Source organism: Labrus mixtus, chromosome 7 (assembly GCF_963584025.1).
Source record: "Labrus mixtus chromosome 7, fLabMix1.1, whole genome shotgun sequence".
Lineage (NCBI taxonomy): Eukaryota > Metazoa > Chordata > Actinopteri > Labriformes > Labridae > Labrus > Labrus mixtus.
Window position 1 is genome coordinate 10,378,594 of NC_083618.1, and position 17,874 is coordinate 10,396,467.

At 38.2% G+C, this 17,874-nt stretch overlaps 4 protein-coding genes across 5 annotated transcripts in view; 2 read left to right on the plus strand and 2 right to left on the minus strand.

Moving 5' to 3' along the window:
* LOC132977868 (protein S100-B-like) overlaps window positions 1-1,129 on the plus strand; it is a 1,374-nt gene extending 245 nt beyond the window's left edge. Inside the window, exons 2-3 of the mRNA XM_061042771.1 lie at window positions 65-208; window positions 815-1,129. Coding sequence (XP_060898754.1) covers window positions 65-208; window positions 815-958 — 288 coding nt within the window. The 3' untranslated portion in view covers window positions 959-1,129. The remainder of the gene's footprint in view (window positions 1-64; window positions 209-814) is intronic.
* LOC132977867 (acyl-coenzyme A thioesterase 3-like) lies at window positions 1,032-5,522 on the minus strand. Of its 2 annotated transcripts, XM_061042770.1 has the most exons (10): window positions 5,374-5,522; window positions 4,158-4,367; window positions 3,669-3,768; window positions 3,332-3,522; window positions 3,049-3,224; window positions 2,820-2,936; window positions 2,347-2,658; window positions 2,116-2,196; window positions 1,824-1,959; window positions 1,032-1,720 (listed from the first exon to the last, which is right to left on the minus strand). In XM_061042770.1, the coding sequence occupies exons 1-7, from the start codon at window positions 5,480-5,482 to the stop codon at window positions 2,590-2,592; spliced, it is 972 nt and encodes a 323-aa protein (XP_060898753.1). In that variant the 5' UTR covers window positions 5,483-5,522; the 3' UTR covers window positions 1,032-1,720; window positions 1,824-1,959; window positions 2,116-2,196; window positions 2,347-2,589. The 2 variants fall into 2 exon arrangements, with proteins under 2 accessions (XP_060898753.1, XP_060898752.1); XM_061042769.1 differs by having other exon boundaries at window positions 2,116-2,658.
* A 1,221-nt stretch (window positions 5,523-6,743) lies between these two features.
* Window positions 6,744-11,563, plus strand: sys1 (SYS1 golgi trafficking protein). The gene is made up of 4 exons (XM_061042772.1): window positions 6,744-6,901; window positions 7,902-8,164; window positions 8,259-8,326; window positions 9,071-11,563. The coding sequence occupies exons 2-4, from the start codon at window positions 8,003-8,005 to the stop codon at window positions 9,309-9,311; spliced, it is 471 nt and encodes a 156-aa protein (XP_060898755.1). The 5' UTR covers window positions 6,744-6,901; window positions 7,902-8,002; the 3' UTR covers window positions 9,312-11,563.
* Window positions 11,564-11,983: 420 nt separating this feature from the next.
* Window positions 11,984-16,950, minus strand: LOC132977871 (neuritin-like). Its single transcript, XM_061042773.1, has 3 exons — window positions 16,604-16,950; window positions 15,653-15,809; window positions 11,984-14,894 (listed from the first exon to the last, which is right to left on the minus strand). Exons 1-3 carry the CDS (start codon window positions 16,653-16,655, stop codon window positions 14,669-14,671), a joined length of 435 nt encoding a protein of 144 aa, XP_060898756.1. The 5' UTR covers window positions 16,656-16,950; the 3' UTR covers window positions 11,984-14,668.
* Window positions 16,951-17,874: the final 924 nt, after the last annotated feature.

Below are 17,874 nucleotides of genomic sequence, written 5' to 3' on the forward strand. Positions count from 1 at the left end.
ATTCTCATGTAGAAGACAAACATACGAGTGTGCATGTGAGACTGACTTAAACTCTCTGTTGCAGGCCTCAATGGAAAATATGTCAGCCCTTGAGAGCGGCATGATCGCTATCATCCAAATTTTTCACAAATACTCGGGTCACAAGTGCAACCTGAAGAAAGCAGAACTGAAGGAGCTCATCAACAATGAGATGAATCATTTCATTATGGTAAGTTTTAGATATAAAAGTATAAGAACTGGCATGTTTACGGCAGAACTGTACAATTATTATACTGACTCAAGATTGTCACTCATGCCTACTTGAGGCATTAGTGCACCATAGTACAAATGTGATTTGTGGTAAATTAGGTGTGAAACGGTACATAGCTCCATGGATTTTAAAGTTGGTAACTCCATCTATAAGCAAGTTGTCAGTTCAATACTGATCTCTGTTCATGTAACTCGTCTTACACATGCATGTGACCAATCTTACTCAGACTGAGCTTAAAGCGAATACAGAAAATGATTTGATGTATTGTGATTAAACACAGGTAAGGAAATGTTTTGCTCGAAACAACTCTTGGCCAAATACATTACCTTCTCAACAGCATTTCATCCCAATCTCATGTAGTGTAAATTGAATTCAAAGACTTGTATTTACTGCAAAAGAATGAATATAATATATAATATCAGGAATATTTAAACCCATGAAGACTTTGACCCTTTACACGTAACTATCAATGTACATTCACAAACAAAGACATGTGTGCAGCTTACAAAAATGTCTAAAATACTCGACCAATTTGTATTTCCCTTCAATTGTCCTCCTCAACAGAAAATCCAAGAGAAAGAAACCCTTGACGAGCTCTTTGCCGATCTCGACCAGAACGGAGACCTGGAGATTGACTTCAAAGAGTTCATCACCCTCATTGCTATGGTGACCTCAGCCTGCCATGAACTCCATCCCAAAGCCACATAACTATTAGTTTGCATGTAGACACATTACATTATAAGAAAATGGAGGACTCACAGGAAGAAAATGTCCATCAAACAACTTTAGCAATGGATCTTTATTAGATTGTTGACATGTAAATGTGAAAAGAAACATATACTAGTAAAGGTGATCCCAATAAAGTAACCATAGAGTGTTTTACAATGTTTCTGCATTAACTACAAGTACACAATGTCATTTAAACAAATGGAACCTGCAAGGACAGACACCCACAGAATACCTGCACCTCTGAATCAGCAGTTCAGCACAGTTCATTTAACACCTACGGACACGAGACGGATCTGATAGGTACAAGCAAGGGCAAATAATCATAGCACTTAAATCGTATTTAAAAGTTTTTTCTCAGATTATATCAATATTTTGATTGTCACAACTCAATCTCTCTCTCGCTCCCTTTCTTTTCAATTTTACAGCTTATGTTTGGGAGGTATTTTGAGGTGTTATTAGAGTCTTAAAAGCTAGGAGACAAACAGGAAACAGGGGGAAGTGGTTAACCAGATCAACCATTCAGCTGCCACAGTGCTACAGGGTAACAGAGAGCAAACAGCACCCCCTTGTGAGACAAAAGAGTTAGTGTGTTTTTTTGCTGTTTTCTCATAGAAATGCAGAATTTCCCATTTAGGATGTTTTTCTATCTCAGATGTTTTTCCACAAAATCCAGAATCTTCTTCCAGGAATCTGCTTGTGCAGCAGCGTGGGGTGCAGGGTGACCTCCCCACTGAACAAACACTGCAGAACAAAAAAAACACATTTTCTATTGCTTTCCGTAATAGCACATATTTTATCTTGCAACAAACAGCCTCACATTGAAAATGTTATGACGGGGGCTCACCTTTATTTGGTTTGACCCTCCACATCGATATTCTTGCATTTGGTGCATAAGGAGGTTCAATCAGGTGACCAGCACCGGGGTATGACAGGCGGGTGAATAGATGGGATTTACCCACAGTGTTCAGGGTCTCCTCAATCTGATGGGGAATATAACAGAGTTATAAACCTTACTGGACAAGTCCTGGACCTTATTGTTTATAGTATAAACAATAAGGTCCAGGACTACTTAATAAATGCTTTCTGCCTATGATAATTGGTTATGCTTTAAAATACAGCACAATAGGAAAATCTACCAGGTCTACGTTCTCTTTGCTTGAAGAGTTCAGGTCATCCATACCCTCTATGTACATCAAGGGACAGGCCACATCTTCTATCTGCAAAACCAAATGTCTCTCACTGACACAGAACTATGGATATGTTTGTGTGTGTGTGTGTGTGTGTGTGTGTGTGTGTGTGTGTGTGTGTGTGTACAGTCTTTGCGTTGTGGTGCCTTCAGTGGCATAAGAGGCTGTCTTTCACATCACCTTGACTTTGCTCTCAGGGATCATGTTTTCGGGCAAGGAGAAGATTTTAAAACTGACATAGCCTTGATCATCACAACTCCAATAATTCTCTGAACTTAAAGAACAAGTCAACAAAGCAAAAAAAAAAATGTTTTACAATAAAATCAATTGTTAGGATACATTATTAAGTTATTAAACAACATTTTGCTAATCTTTAAGACAAACAAATAGTACAATATAATAATTATCATCTTTAATTACCACTTACCTTAGTAGGTTTCCATCCATGAAGCCATTTCCTACTGGGCCATTGATACAAATCAAACAAGATGGCTGAAAAGGAAAACTTTAAGCGTTGAAAATGTACGTCTCTAATACAATATTCTATTCCTAGTCATGTTGCATATTTCATGTTATGTCTATTTAAATGCAGCAGTGATTTTAATCAATCTGTAGATTTGAAAATTGATTACAGAGAGGCTTTTCTGACATACTTTGACACCGGTCTGAGTAGCAAGTTGAAGAGTGAGATAGACTCCAAAGGAGGTGCCAATGATCCCAACCCTGTTGGCACAGACCTGATGGTGATCTTGAAGTAGTTGGAAAGCAGTCTATCAACACAAAAGTATACATTTTTTAGGTTCAAAATAATTAACTGATTTGTATGTAAACATTTTAAAGGTGAGAAGTACACAAATGCACTTAGCATGAGGTGAATAGTACCTTGGAATAAGAATCACTGGCATGAATTTGGTTCTGAGGACCTGGCAAGTCTTTGTGCCCAAAGTAGGCGAGGGACAAGCTAGCATAGCCCCTGGATGCAAACAGGGCAGAGCGATACTCCACCAGTCCTCCACCCATTCCCCAAAGGTCCAACATGGCGGGAAATGGTCCTGGGCCTGGATATCAGTAAAATGGGTGCTGTTCAGTGGACACACCCTTCACACAACATCATTCAAATTGTTGAATGACATTACATTGTGAATGTATTAAATTTTTTACTCACCGGGCGGTAAAAACAATGTTCCTACTATTCCATTCTGCCGAATGTCTATTCTCCTTACTCCCGGTGCCATATACCAGCGCTCAGTGGTTAATGCAGCCAGTTCTTTGCTCTGATCCTCACGGGGGGAAACGTGGCCCTCCATCAAGGACATACGCACCACGTATGGAGTCTCTACGCTTTTTTTCCTCAGCCTGTAGAAATAATAAACAGCACATTTTTACACAATCTGAGTGTTCACCATTTAATGCACAATGTCCAAGTGTTTGAGACAGCAGATAGTTTACTAACACACACTTTGTGGTCTTTGTCTCTCAGTTAGCTTGTTATCGTCACCTGCCTTAATCCTTCTCTTTCTCCGGGAGCTGGCTGCAGACCCCAGAACAGTCCCATTGGGTCACAGCCCAAATATGAACCCCCAACTGAATCATCCCTGGTCACTGTTCAGGAAACAAAGAGGGGAAAAGTTACCGACTGCTTTTGGTCAAATAAATCTAAACATGTCTTTGGCCCTGATCACACTCAGTATCAACATGCATTCTGGGTGATCATTACAAAGGGGTCAGTTTTACCCACATCTGCTTTTCATTGTCATTGAATTTAATACTTCTAAGATATGCAGTTTTTAAATCTTTTTTTAAATTTTTTAAGTATGTGAACATGTAGTTCATACATTTTAGAACTGTCAGAGCTATCTACTTGTGAATGGATCACCTAGCTCACATGTTGATAATACCAGTTGTAAACAGGACTCATGTAATCACACTATTGTGTTTTCTTCCAGTAAATTTGCAATAACATAAATAAAATATAACCGAGTGAGACTCACAGTGGAAGGTGCCATCTGCCTTTGTGTTAAAATGGGCAAATGACTCCCACAGGTCACCATCCTCACAGTGCATTCGGGCACACAGGGTGACAGCACAGTGTGGGGGCAGGAAACTTCCTTTAATACTGATCTTTTCATCAATGAGGGCACGAACAGGCGACGCTGTCAATAGGGGGGCGAGTCTGTGGCTGCTTTTCCAACGAACTCCACCTTTAAGTTTAAAAGTATATTTGTGCACATTAAAGTATAACAAAAGAAATTCAAATAACAGGTTCAAATAGGTTTCCAAAACATACCTTGACCAAGGCCATTACATTCCACAAATTATGAAAATGCATGCATTCACAGACAGTTATATACCTCATAACATACACACCTATTGGGAGCAAATTTGGATTATTTTTATCGCTCAAGGAACATTGTAACCAAGTGGCCTTAACATCAAATCACTAACCCTCCGGTTCTGACCAAAAACAATCCTTGTTTAAGATGATATATGTTTAATAATCAAAACACAATTAAAATAATTGAGAAGATATATTTGATTGTTTCAGGGATACTGTGCTATACATTTGTATGTAAAGTGCTTGTATAAATAAAGATGTAACTGTGACTGGCTTAAAAACTTTGACTTATTAACAACTAAGTGAATTCTGAAGACATCTAAAAACAGAGTTTTGAATGGTGCAGAAAACAAAACCTTCTTGGTAGAGATGAGAGTCAATATGCAAGGGGAATATATTTGCAGTAAATCATACTTTGAATCATTTATTCATTAACTTTATCTTAAGCCATGGTCCGTGCCTTGGTCTGGGACTTGAACCGGCGACCCTCCGGTTCCCAACTCAAGTCCCTACAGACTGAGCAACTGTCACCCTTAATCTTCCCATTGCATAGTGTCTTAATGAGAACAGAAAGATCAAATGAATTAAAAGCTTTTTAAAATATCTATCAAAAAAAAAAAATATCTATTGACTAAATCTTTACCAAATTACAGGAGTACATTAAAAAGTGAGAAATCAAACAGTCTTCCATGATCATATAAGAAATGAACAAACATAACAACCACACCTTGGAAAACGGTGGCTGTAGCCTGTGTGAGTATCATAAATGTATATCTACCCAGGGTCAATAAGCAAATTACACCGCTCAACACAGGCAAAAACTCTCAATAACCCATTTAAGGAACCCAATAAAGAGCAAAGAATATTCTTACCCACAGCGCGGCGACAACATGCCAGGTTCTTGGATATTCTGACACATGGAAACATCCTTAATACTGCATTCTGTTGTACTGTTGCCATAACCGCATGGACTCTGAACATTGTGATGTTTTTCTGGACCCTAAGAAATAAATAAGTAAATATCTAACACTTAAATACACAAAGAAATACTTTCTGTATCATAATTATGATTGTTGAGACAGCTATTTTGTCTCTTGTATTCCTATGTTTTTTTTTTAATCTTCAATGTAAAGCACTTACCTGTAATGAAATGTGCTTTATAAATCAACTTTCTATTCTATTCTCTATGAGTTATTCTAGTAAACAGAGGTGCCAAATATTTAACCTTACAACTGACCAAAGCATAAACTGCACTCTCTTGCTGACAGGCTTTGTTTAGTTAAGATTTGATGCTCTAGTAGACATTAACCCTAGACTTTGTCCACACATTTAAGAAGCTGATTTAGTAGCTGTACAGTGCAGAGTCCCAAAGAGGCAGAACCTGAATCTGTATGTGTTTGCATGCCAAATTGTCTGGACTCAAATCAACAGCTGACCAGTACCACACTGGGCATCCGGAAATTTGAAAAAAAAAAATATATATATAATATATATATATATTATAGATGTATTTAAGAACGAACTAAATGATAGTCCTTCGAGCTAATAAAATGTCTTCACATTTAAAGTCTCAAAAGAACATTTCTTGAGGTTTGCAAGTGCAAGTTATGATAAGCCTATTAAGCAGAACCCACACGGACCAAGCCTTTTTTGAGGTTTTGATATTTTTTTATCTAAGTTTAAGAGAGATATTATTTATTTTACATATTGCATCTGTATTCACAGTGAGAGTTATTTATTTCCTTTTACACACGATAATAGGCTATTACGATAGGAACTCTTGTAATTCCAATTAAGTCAACTGACCGCACTTCTCACACAGTGAAGTTTTCATTACAGTTACTTTGCTAAAATGTTATGTTTGACATATTGAACCAAGTACAGCTTTTGGAAACTACGGCGCTACTGCCGCTCTTCACTGACAAACTTTATTTTCTTGTTTGTTGTTTTGCTCAAGGCTGACAGCGAGTCAGCTTAACTAGGCTATGTTCTGTAAAGTAGACTATTTGCAAAATGTTCTTACCCCCTGGAGTCCTCGGCCACAGTAAAGATCCTGCTGAAGCACTGCAACTTTAGTTTAGAAGCCAGAAACCTGGTTAAAGACATAAAAGGGGCGTGGTTTATGCTGTAAGTGTCCTAAAATGACGTTTCGCCTGTGTGTTTTACACTCTTGTACAGTAGGTGGCGGTATGCACCTTTCAGTCGTTTGCGAGCCGCCAAAAATACTAAGCGAAGAAGAAGACGTTTTATTTCCGGGTGTTCCACCGCCACTTCCGTGTTGTTAATAAGGTTCAACTAGTCGATAACAAGGCCCAGTTCATAACAGTTTTGAATACAGAAAGAAACCGAGGGGACAATCGTTTAGACGACAATCTGAAACATCTCTAAAGCAGTTTCCAGGTCGGTATTCTTTGTGTCTTGTTGACACTGCTCCTCTGTAGTAAACAGTGCTAACATGCTGTAACTTGTGGTCATCCGGTGTTGTTGTGACTTTACCTTTAGATGTGAAACGGACTGCGGTGTTGTCTCACACGGTTAAATCTGAGTGTTAACACAGCTGTATGTTCTGAATAAAGGCCAGAGAGTGGTTTGAGTTGATGATTGTTGAGTGTGGGTTGTAGATAAAATAATCACCGACAGAGTGATGTTTAAACCAGCCTGCTAACTGTGACCAGAAAACTTCATGTGTTTTCTGGTCACTGTCAGGAACCTTCCCCACTCTCTGTTATCACATGTTACTGAGCTCTCTAGGTAATAGAGGTAACTTGTAGTTTACTGTGATAAATTACAGAGGGGTTAATATTTGTATTAAATCATTATTTTTCTTGGATTGAACAGTTTCAGCTTTCTTTTTTTTTTTAAATTGTGTATCGTTGTTCATTTAACATCACTTCACATCCTTCTTTTTTTTAAGGTATTGGAAAGGTGGTGCTCAGTGTCTTGAGATATACAAATAAAAAAAATGGTTAAATTAGCTGTGTGTTTCACCTCAATCTTTGTTTCACAGTATCACAGGTTTCCGGATTCCTAGTCAATTGACAATGATTGTAAGCACGTGACTGGGGGAGAAGAAGCGCATAAATACTTTATATTCTAACTAAACTAATCACATGGTCTTTATACACAGCCTTTTTTTAAAGCCTGTTGTGAGGTCAGGTCTTGAACTTTTCTGGGTTTTTCCAAAGACTACTACCCCATGCAGCAGCAAAATTTGACCATTCATTTAAAATGACATCCGTTAAGACCAAGAGCTGTTTATAATGTACTTCACAGGAAGGTAGTTGCCTTAATTGTCAATGACGTCGTTGTTATTCAACTGATGATGAGCTTTACCAACAGTAAAACTGAAAATAAGACAATAGTCAACACTTTTCATGAATTGTTACTTCTTGTGTCTCAGACTTTGTCATCAAGGTGGGTCACACTGGATGGACCAGCTGGTACCTGTCGGGGCCAGCTAATAACATCCTTTTGGGCCTGTAGGTGTAACAGTAGTCCACAATGGCCAGTAACTTCCGAAGCTACATCTGGGACCCGGTCCTTATTGTGTGTCAGATTGTGTTGATGCAGTGCATCTACTACAGTTTCCTGGGCCTGTGGTTGGCTGGAGTGGACAGTCTGGTGCAATCTAGTCGGTCACTGGCTCAGATCTTCAGTTATGAGGTAAGCTAAAGATCTCCTCGCCTCTGTGACGTATGTTTGTGGCACATTTTAACCCTCCTAAAATGGTATGTTATTCATTTCTCTAATTTGACAGGTTCTTGGCTTTGCAACAATGCAGGGTAGGCTCTCAATGATGGCATTCATCTTGAACTCTCTCACCTGGTGAGTCTTTTGTTTCATATTTTCTCTGTATACCTAAAGAGATGAGAGCTCTTATTGGATTCTGATACTAAGGCTTTAGTGTATACTACAAACAGAAGAACAATTCACATGATGAAAAACCTAACTCCTGCGTACAGATTCTACATTTCTATGTCAAATATGTAAAAAGAGTCTAGTCTACTGTTAAATGTGAAAACAGGTAAAAGTCAGAGCTCCAGGTATGTGGTTAAGCTCATTGCTTTTACATCCATTCTTTCTGCTGATAAGTGTTCTCATACCTTCTTGTAGAGGTCAGACAGAGCACGTCAGAAAAATTGTTTCAGTGATGATGGCAAACTGTACCGTAGTTCTAAGAGACATGACATGACAATGCCATAGTTGCTGCATGAAAAGCAAAGAACTGAACTCTATGGATCAGCCCATTGTCAAAGATTCGATCTAGCTATGAGTAAGTATCAGACTGATATGTGATAACCAGGATCGGGACGTTGCATCCCTAGCTCTAACCTCACTTGCTGAACGGCTGATTGTAAGCATTAGATGATATCATTCACATCTAAAAAGTGTTATGACTTACATTAGATTAAATAATATTAATAAGATATTTATTATATTTTAAGAACACAATTCCTCTAAATTTGGTATGTTGCACTTATTTAACATTTTCCGCTTTGCATGGTCATCTTTGTATCCACTCAAATTTGAACTGACATGCATACCTTTTCTGTCTTAACTTTCTCACAGTGCACTTGGTCTGTGGTTCTTTGTCCGTCGAGGGAAACAATGCTTGGACTTTACTGTCACCGTGCACTTCTTCCACATGATCGGCTGCTGGATCTACAATGCTCACCTTCCAGCCGCCCTCTCCTGGTGGCTCATCAATGTAGCCTGCATGGCCTTAATGGCTGTCATCGGAGAGTACTTGTGTATGCGGAGCGAGCTCAGGGCCATTCCAGTCAATAGTGGACCCAAATCTAACCTATGAATATGAGTTGACATCACACTGAATTGAAAATCTGTGGACGGATGGAGGGTCCTGCCCAGAGGACAATTTTTTACTAGTTTCAGAAGAAGCGGAGCACGAATGTGGGTTGATGAAGACTTTGGATTGTGGTCGATCTCCACTTCAAGTGAAACACCGGACTGATCTATTTATTCAACGCTATCGTATTAATGTTAGATATAATTAACTCTGAAGCATATAAAGATATACGTTTTAATGCTTTGGAAAGTGGATGGCAGTTTAAAGCGGTCCTTGAACTTTTTTGTTTTAATTTTAGTTACATTAAAAAGCACCCCATTTCTTGATTTTAAGATGTATAATATGTTGACTTTTCCAGTTATGTGCACATTTCTACAAACAGTTAGTGACAAGATCAAATCTTCAACTCTCTTTTAAAGACACTGGAGAGTCACAGATTTCAGCAACTAACATTGTTTCCTTTATTTACAAGCTGGAGGGGTAGACAAACAAACATCTCTTTAACATTAAAAGGTAATCTTGGCAATGTAACCTTTTCTCAGCTTTATAATTTTGTCTGAAAGCTGCATTTAAACTTAAATGTTTGTCAGTGTTCAGACAGTTCTGTTTTAGGTTTCATTTCAAATCCGGCGTATTTGACCTCTTTAGACAGAATCTGTAGATTCTGTACATTCAGTCTCATAATGCTCATTAAGGGCTTCTTTGTCAAGGGTGTACAGCATTTTGCACAGCAAGCGTTGTTTTCTTCTGTCTCTTCATGTCATGATGTATTATTTAGACAAGGTGGCCACTTGGGGGACCATTTGTCAGCCACCAGCTGTGTTCTGACAGCAGGCTGCGTCTTTGTTTCTGAAACACTGGCTGTTTGTGGAGATGTGATGTGAAAGATCTGAGATGGGCACCTCTGATGGTTTCAGGAACAGTTTCAGTTTTCTGGTGTAGGAATGGCTTTCTAAACCTTGTATAAATCGACTGCTTATTATTCTACAATCTTTTTATACTGTGTGGTGACTGGTAAATCAAACTGTTACAGCTTCAATAGTGTGGACTTTGCTGTGGCTTTAAAAACAACATCAGGCTTCTTAAGTGTAATTGAAGTACATCATTATTTGTTATGTGTGTTGAGAATGAAAAGGTTATACAATGGTTGGACATTACTGGGAATACAAGGATTTGTTTCCTGAGAGTTTTATTTGAGTAACCATACCATTATTTCTTTTTTAAAATATATATATCCTTTTTTTTTTAATCTTGATGGAAATTCAAGTTTTCACTCTGTTATTAGCACAAACAGGATCTACGGACATGCATTTAATGAATGCCTTTTATGGAGCGATATCAGAGTGAGGCGGCCGCTCAGGGACTGGTACCCCGAGCAGTTGGCGGTTCAGTGCCTTGCTAAAGGGTAATTTTGGCAGTACCAGTTCCAATTCCATACTTGATATATACCGCGACTTAAACCAGTGACCCTCCGGTTCCCAAACCAAGTCTCTGAAGTCTGAGCTACAGAACATCTTTCAAATGCACTACAGCATTATTACTTATTAACTTATCAACACACACTATATCTCATTCAATAAAGACCTAACTGTAAGAACAAAACGTTTTTAGAGGAATTATGTTCCAGGAAGTAATTTTCTTAGCGGGTGCAGTTACTTCCTAGTTTTTTAGCAACTTCATTTAATTTTATTTGCACTTCACTTTATTACCAGTCAAACCAGGTTTACTGTGTTAACAGTTAGCTGTATTGATGCTGGAGTTTTTTTTTTCTGTTATCTTTGTAGGGTGTCACTGGTGGTACATTTGATAAACAGGCAAGAGAGTTGCATTGATCCTCTCATCTAACTCTTTATAAGGAAACCAATAAGCATACTGTTGATCACTAATAACATCGAGCTTTTCCTTCATGTTATATTCAAAGTAATGACTATTGTTTTGAACTGTCTCCTCTCATTTGATCATTTCTACCAATGACTGCTTTTGAAGTTTAGACCTGCGATGCCATCTAAGTATTCTTTAACGTTAACTTTATTTTTTTTAAAAATTCATTTCAATTCAGAGAACTCTTGAGATAGACCTATTCATGTAAATAAATACTCTGACTTTGTATAATGTGGGAAAACATCACAAACACAGTGTAAACATTTTCTCCTCCTGAAGATTTAAATGTGTCCGCACCAGCAGAGGGAAATTATACTATATAATTCAGGTATTTTGTGACTATGTTCCTCAATAAAACACTAGAAATACTTATAGATTGGAAGGGAAACATGTGTGTTAAACTCAGTCTGGAAACTGTAGGTATAAAAATAATTGGCCATTATGCTTCAGACGTCGAAGATGGGTCCTCTAATGAGGGAAACATTACAAGAATGTCTTCGGATCTTTGAAACTTTTCCACCCTGGGCCCTGATCCCTCATTTTCTCCCACCACGGCCTCTGCTTATGCGTCCAGGTGGAGAGGAGCAGATGGGAGAGTACTAACGAGTAAAGAAAAAAGTGCTGGTTGCAATCCTCATTACCAACACTTTGCTTCAGGGGTGGCTAAAAAAAGGAAACTGTAGTAAATGAGAGAAACGGCATGATGTCTTACTGCATTGATTAAATGCTTTTCTATTTTAAAACTTTGTGATCCACAACCCTGTTAGCCATTAGTTTGTTCAAACACACACGCGTTATGTTTTAACATAGTGCTTTATTATTACAAACACATTACTCTGCTATATATTGCTTTATACAGTCGTGTAAATAGAGTGCTCTGCCGTCAGGAAACTGAAGAAAAACATGGGTACTGAACTTTTTTACATTCAGAGGTTCTCTCCACGTGTTAACTGTCTTTAGGGTTCAATTCTTGTGCTGTAATAATACTTATGATAACACAATCATTTTCATGCTTTCTTTAACAGCATACGAACGGATGAGTCCTCTCGTAAGAAGTGATCCTATATATTGCTCATGCTTTGAGGACATCGTTGTATTCTCACCACCAGACACACAATGGATGACTTAATGCAACCACTCCTGATACAGAAAAATAAATAGATACCACCGGAACAAACATGCTAATGGGGGTAAAGTAGGAGAGTGGGTGGGTAATAAATCTGCATATATTGAGGAGCTTGCCTAACTTCATGCACAGATCAATATCACTGTACACTTTGTCCAAGGAAAAAATTAACAGACTGATATTCTGAAGCACTGTCACTAACATGAGCATGCATTTGTGGTGAAATAGAGGAAAAGGAAATATTCACGACCACAAAATTATCCACATTTTTAGAACACATTTTAGCATCAGTAATGACAAAAAAAAGGTACAAAAAGTGACAAAACAATGCTATTGCTCAATAGTTGATAATTTGCTCTTAATTCCAGGTGAATATTGCAGAAAAGGTAAACACATTTGATATTTATAAAGTGAATTTAACCTACACGAGAATTTCACATGAAATAAAAGTCTATTACAAATAGTGATATCTCAATTGTTTTCTTGGCGTAATGTGAGGAAGAGTGAGAATTATTAAAACTGTAGCTCCCATTCAATTGTTTTCTCTCATTGAGATTCACAACATTTGCTCATTGCTGCTTTGGAAGCTTAAAGTTTGTCAAATTTGAGTAAATTAGAGCGAAAGATTCCCATAATGAATCAGAATGAACAGAATGAAACAGATGAGTGGAGCAGCACAGCTTGGAATCTATTTAGTTTGACATCATGTTTATGCAGTCCATTAATGAGTGGCTTTATATCTGACATTGATCGATACAAAATCAATTGTATGTCTATGTTACAAAATAAGCTATTGTTTAGTGTTTTATGGCAGCTGTTATTTTTGCTGTTGCATATCATTTGACTTCACTAGAGAGATAAACTATAGATGTTTAAGTTTGAATAAATACAGTGTTAGAAGACCTATATGCAGGCATTAAAATATAATTATTCTGGAGATTTTTTCATACACTTTGAGCTGTATTTTTATCTCTGGATAAAAGTCCACGCTGAGTAGTCTGTCTGAATATGACATAGTGGGACATGACACTAAACATACACACTTTCAACACAAAAGTTTACAGGTCAAAGTTTGATTAAGAATGAAATTGAACCAAAGCGTGGGGCTCTGTGGGAGAAGTGATCATGTGATGTAGAGTTAAATGTGAGTTTTTGGTGTCTTTATAGCAGCTGAGCAACATCAACCACAGCGGGCTGAAGTGTTGGGGTTAAAAAGGGGTCAAATGTGTACATGGGCTTTGATTGTCACTTACACAAATATTTACTAGATTCTGAAACAAATGTAAGGGGCATCTCACCTATAATTAAAATTATATTTTTGTTTAGACACTGGATTTAGTGTGTTTAAGTCTTTCAGATAAATGTTGTTACTTCTGTCTCATCGTTTGGTCCTTACCATGATGAATAAGTTAACATATTTAAGCAGTTTTGTAATGACTGAGAGCTGAGATTTGCTTAGATTTATGCTGATGTTTTTTTCTTGTGCTGTCTTCTACTTGATAGCACGATGGCTTGGCTTGCAAGCCTAGCCTAGTTCAAATGCATTACTTTAAAGCGCCTTAAAGTGTAAAATTTACTATTTGTGTGTTGTTGTTTTTTTGGTTCCTTTTTTTTAATCTGTGAAATATTTCTTGGCTAGGTTGCAGCTTTGTGAGCTATGTGCAAGGCTAAACTAACTGGCTGATTTTAGCATACACATTTTTGAATGTTGGACAGATATCCTCAGCAAACTCCTAAAAAGTTGAACTCTACGGTCAACTATCATCACAAAACCATACACAAGAAAGTGTGGGCACAAAAACATAAACACCTGCTGTATTAAAATATAAGAAGAATATGAATTACTCCACAAATACACAGCTCTTAAACCTCAGGTCTGAATCCTGCAGAACATGATAATGACAATAAATTCTCTTAGCATGGCTATTTCATTAGATTGCATTGAATTGTGCAGGTGTTGATGATATTGTGCCCAATCCCTGTGACCTACTTTATACTGGTAACCCAGAGCCACAGGTGTCGAACTACTGTCTGATTGGACTCTGCTAAGAGATTGTCTCAAATCTTTGGAGTATTTGCAATGTTTACTCATAAGTTATATTACGGAAATGTATTTCCTTTACTATATACTGTCACTTTCTCGACATGTGGGAGGATCAAGCTGAGGGATATGAGAAGATTTCAAGCATTATTCATCACAGCAAATATTGATTGGCTCACCACAAACCTCCATGGCTCTCTGTCAAAATAATCCTTATTAAAACATTTGTTCTATTTAAATCCTTGGCTTTAAGTTTGATATCTGAAGGACTGAACCCAGGGGATATGTATCCCTCCTCACCTCAGCCCTCATCTATACAGAGGACGCAGTCATGATCAGCATGCCTATAAGGGACAGGATGAGGGTACCGAGGGGTGAACTTATACTGGGAGAGGAGCTGGGGCTGCACAAGTCGAATAGACTCCCCTGGAAGCGCATCTTCCTCGAGTCCTGCCTCAGAGTCTCCCAGATAGAGCTGACTTCTTGCTCACAGTCGGACAGCGCTGTGAGGGCACATGTGTGGAAAGCTTCCCAGTGGCTGTGGCAAACAAAAGATCATCAGATTATTGATTTGTCTGTCCTACACTCTAAAGTTGAACCAGCTGTGCACTGGTTGTTAGCTGCCAACATTGTATCACTCAGATGGCTTTAAGTAAGTCAAACTGAACTTTAATTACCATGGCAACGGTATCAGATAGTGAAACAATATCACAGATTATACTGTAACTAGTAAATTTTTCTAACAGAAGGCTGTGTGTAAATCTTAAATATACAGAGCTGGGGTTGTGGGGTGCGTGCAGTAACAATGACAAAAAAGTCCCTGGAATTTCATTACTGCTGCAGCAAAGTCATAAATTATTTAGCACAATGGCTCAGTGTCTCAGCACCATTCATTTCTCTGTTCTTCCTCAGAGATTATGGCATCTGCTCTTTTTCTCTCTCCAGTATTTTGTCAGGAGATGCATATTTCATGCTGTATCTGTCTAAATTATTTCACTAAATCATGCGCCGGTTTACATTCAATTATTTGCACAATTCCACTGATCAGTAGTTTTTTACTCAAGGCTATTATTCCAGCCCATCACAGCCTGTTTGTCTCTAAGCTCTGTTCTTATCTGCTCAGGTTAAAATCAGCAGGGTGCCGGGTAAAGAAAAACATACAGGTTCTCCAGATGATGGCTAATGTGTAAAAATGGTTGCTGCTCACACACACACACACACACACACACACACACACACACACACACACACACACACACACACACACACACATTCAAAATTAGGTTCTTTTTTCACCTGCAGACTGCTGCCACTCCGCTCTCACTGGTTACGTTCTCCTGCGAGTTGTCCATACTGTCTCCCAGCTCCAACACACAGTCAGAGAAGTCTTTATAAATGTTCTCACACTTAACATCTGTCAGAGGGTCTCCTGACACTGTCAGCGAGAGGAATACTGCAAATAGAAAAAGGGTATGAAGTCTTTACAATAAGAACTGATGTTTGGCCCTCTGAATTGCATTACATTGTCCCAAACAAAAGAACAAGCATTTAAATGTTTGTTTCGTTATATTTGACCAATTCCAGTAATAGCTCAAAGCGGTGTTCATGCAACTTTTCACACACACAAGACTGCAATGATTTTTGAATTAGTGGTGTTCTTTCATTAAATCAAGAATTTTTAACATTTCTGGTAACCTGTGAAGTTCAATCCGAACTTGACTTCAGATAAACATCATGGGAGAAGGGCAGTGAAGCAGATGTTTCCCAGGGGAATAGCCCTGACTGCTGACGCCAGTACAATCCTTCCACATGGGGTGCAATGCTCTGGTCAGAGCTAATTGCAATGTTAATGCCAAAAATACTTAAATGACAGGCCTAACATAATATAAGAGGACTATAAAAAAATGGTATTCAATAAACATATAGCTTAACAGTTTGTGTGTTTTTTCTTTTTGTGTATTTTGCACACACAATAGCTTGCACACTATCACCTAAGTATAGACACCCTGTATGTGTCGTGCATGGGTGTACTTCAAGCAGTTGGCCACGGTACAGCACTCCCATAACCACCATGCAACGCCGATAGAGATAAATAAAGATGACAATCTAAGCAGTGACATTTCAGATGCAGAAATAAAGAGATTTCGGATTTTAAAAAAAAAAGATGCAAGGCAGTTTTCTCCACCAAAGCAGCCAAAGTGGCTCGTAGCCTAAATAAAACCCACGGAGGTGCTCGTGTTGTCTTACCCAAGGCAAAAGCAAGAATCCCTCCGATCTTCGTCGACATGAAAAAGCCCATATCATCCCATTTCAAGCCAAGCGGAGGGCGCGGGATGCTGCCGAGGCGCGCAGGAATCGGAAGAAAATCGGCGCTGAGTCACACGGAGCTGATTAGCTGCCCATTATTCATGTGTGTCGATGTGTATCAGTGATTAAGCGCAGATAAACACTTGGTGGGTGTGTGTATGGAGTCTTTTCCTGCTCCGGCCGACTGCTGACGTTACCTGCCCCCCGGCGCGCGCTGAGCTCATCTTCCCCCTTCAGCACCGGACAGCTCTCACCTCCCCAAAGAGGAACCTCAGCGCAACCATCCTGCAACACCTCAACAACACGAAAAGCAGCACAGAGTGACTTTATTGTATTTTATTGATTTAAATCTCAAATATGTTATGCCTATAGATGCATCCGTTGTTTGTACAGCACAGGAGAGGTTACACATGGATTATAACAATGCTTTGTTGTCTATTTGAAATCTCATTTAGTCCCGTTTACATTATAGGCTCAGACTAGACGTAGGGTACATTTCACAATCTGTTTAACGGTTGCTTTATTTATTAACATAAAGTATATCGATGATAAAGTTAGAAATTAAGCTCCTTTTTTACAGTAAGCGCCAAAGTGACAATGTTCTATAAGTTAAAATATATTGATGCCTAACTCACTGCCGTGTAAGAACACATGGTAATGGAGAAATTAAGAATTGAAGATAAAAGGTTCAATGTATGAAAAGACTACAAAAGGATAAGCTGAGGTAATATATGAATTCCTTTTGCATTAAGCATTGGTAAATAATAATACAGGAGGGTCAATTAATAAAGTCAAATTAAACTTTTAGAGGTTTAGAAAAACATGTTTACTGTTATTTTCAACCCCATCACAGTAATAATGTGAACTTATTTCTAATAACTTTGACTTAAGTATTCTAATTTGTATACATTTTTACAACCCTCTATTTTTAATACATTAAATGTATCAATTAAACTTTTTCTATTTTTTAGTGTAACTTTAAGCCAAAAGCCAAGCTCTGTTCAGATGTGTTTCTATTTAAAAAAACTATTTAAAATCTTTAAAGTGAGAATTTGAATCCACTCCTTGTCTTAAATATATAATAAATTCAGTGTCTTTGGGTTGCATTACTAGTTCGATTAAATCAGACATCTGATGACATCACCATGGGAACTGTGTTGGTGAGCAGCCGGGTAACCGTGGACAGGCCAGGTTAATAAACGGGTATAATT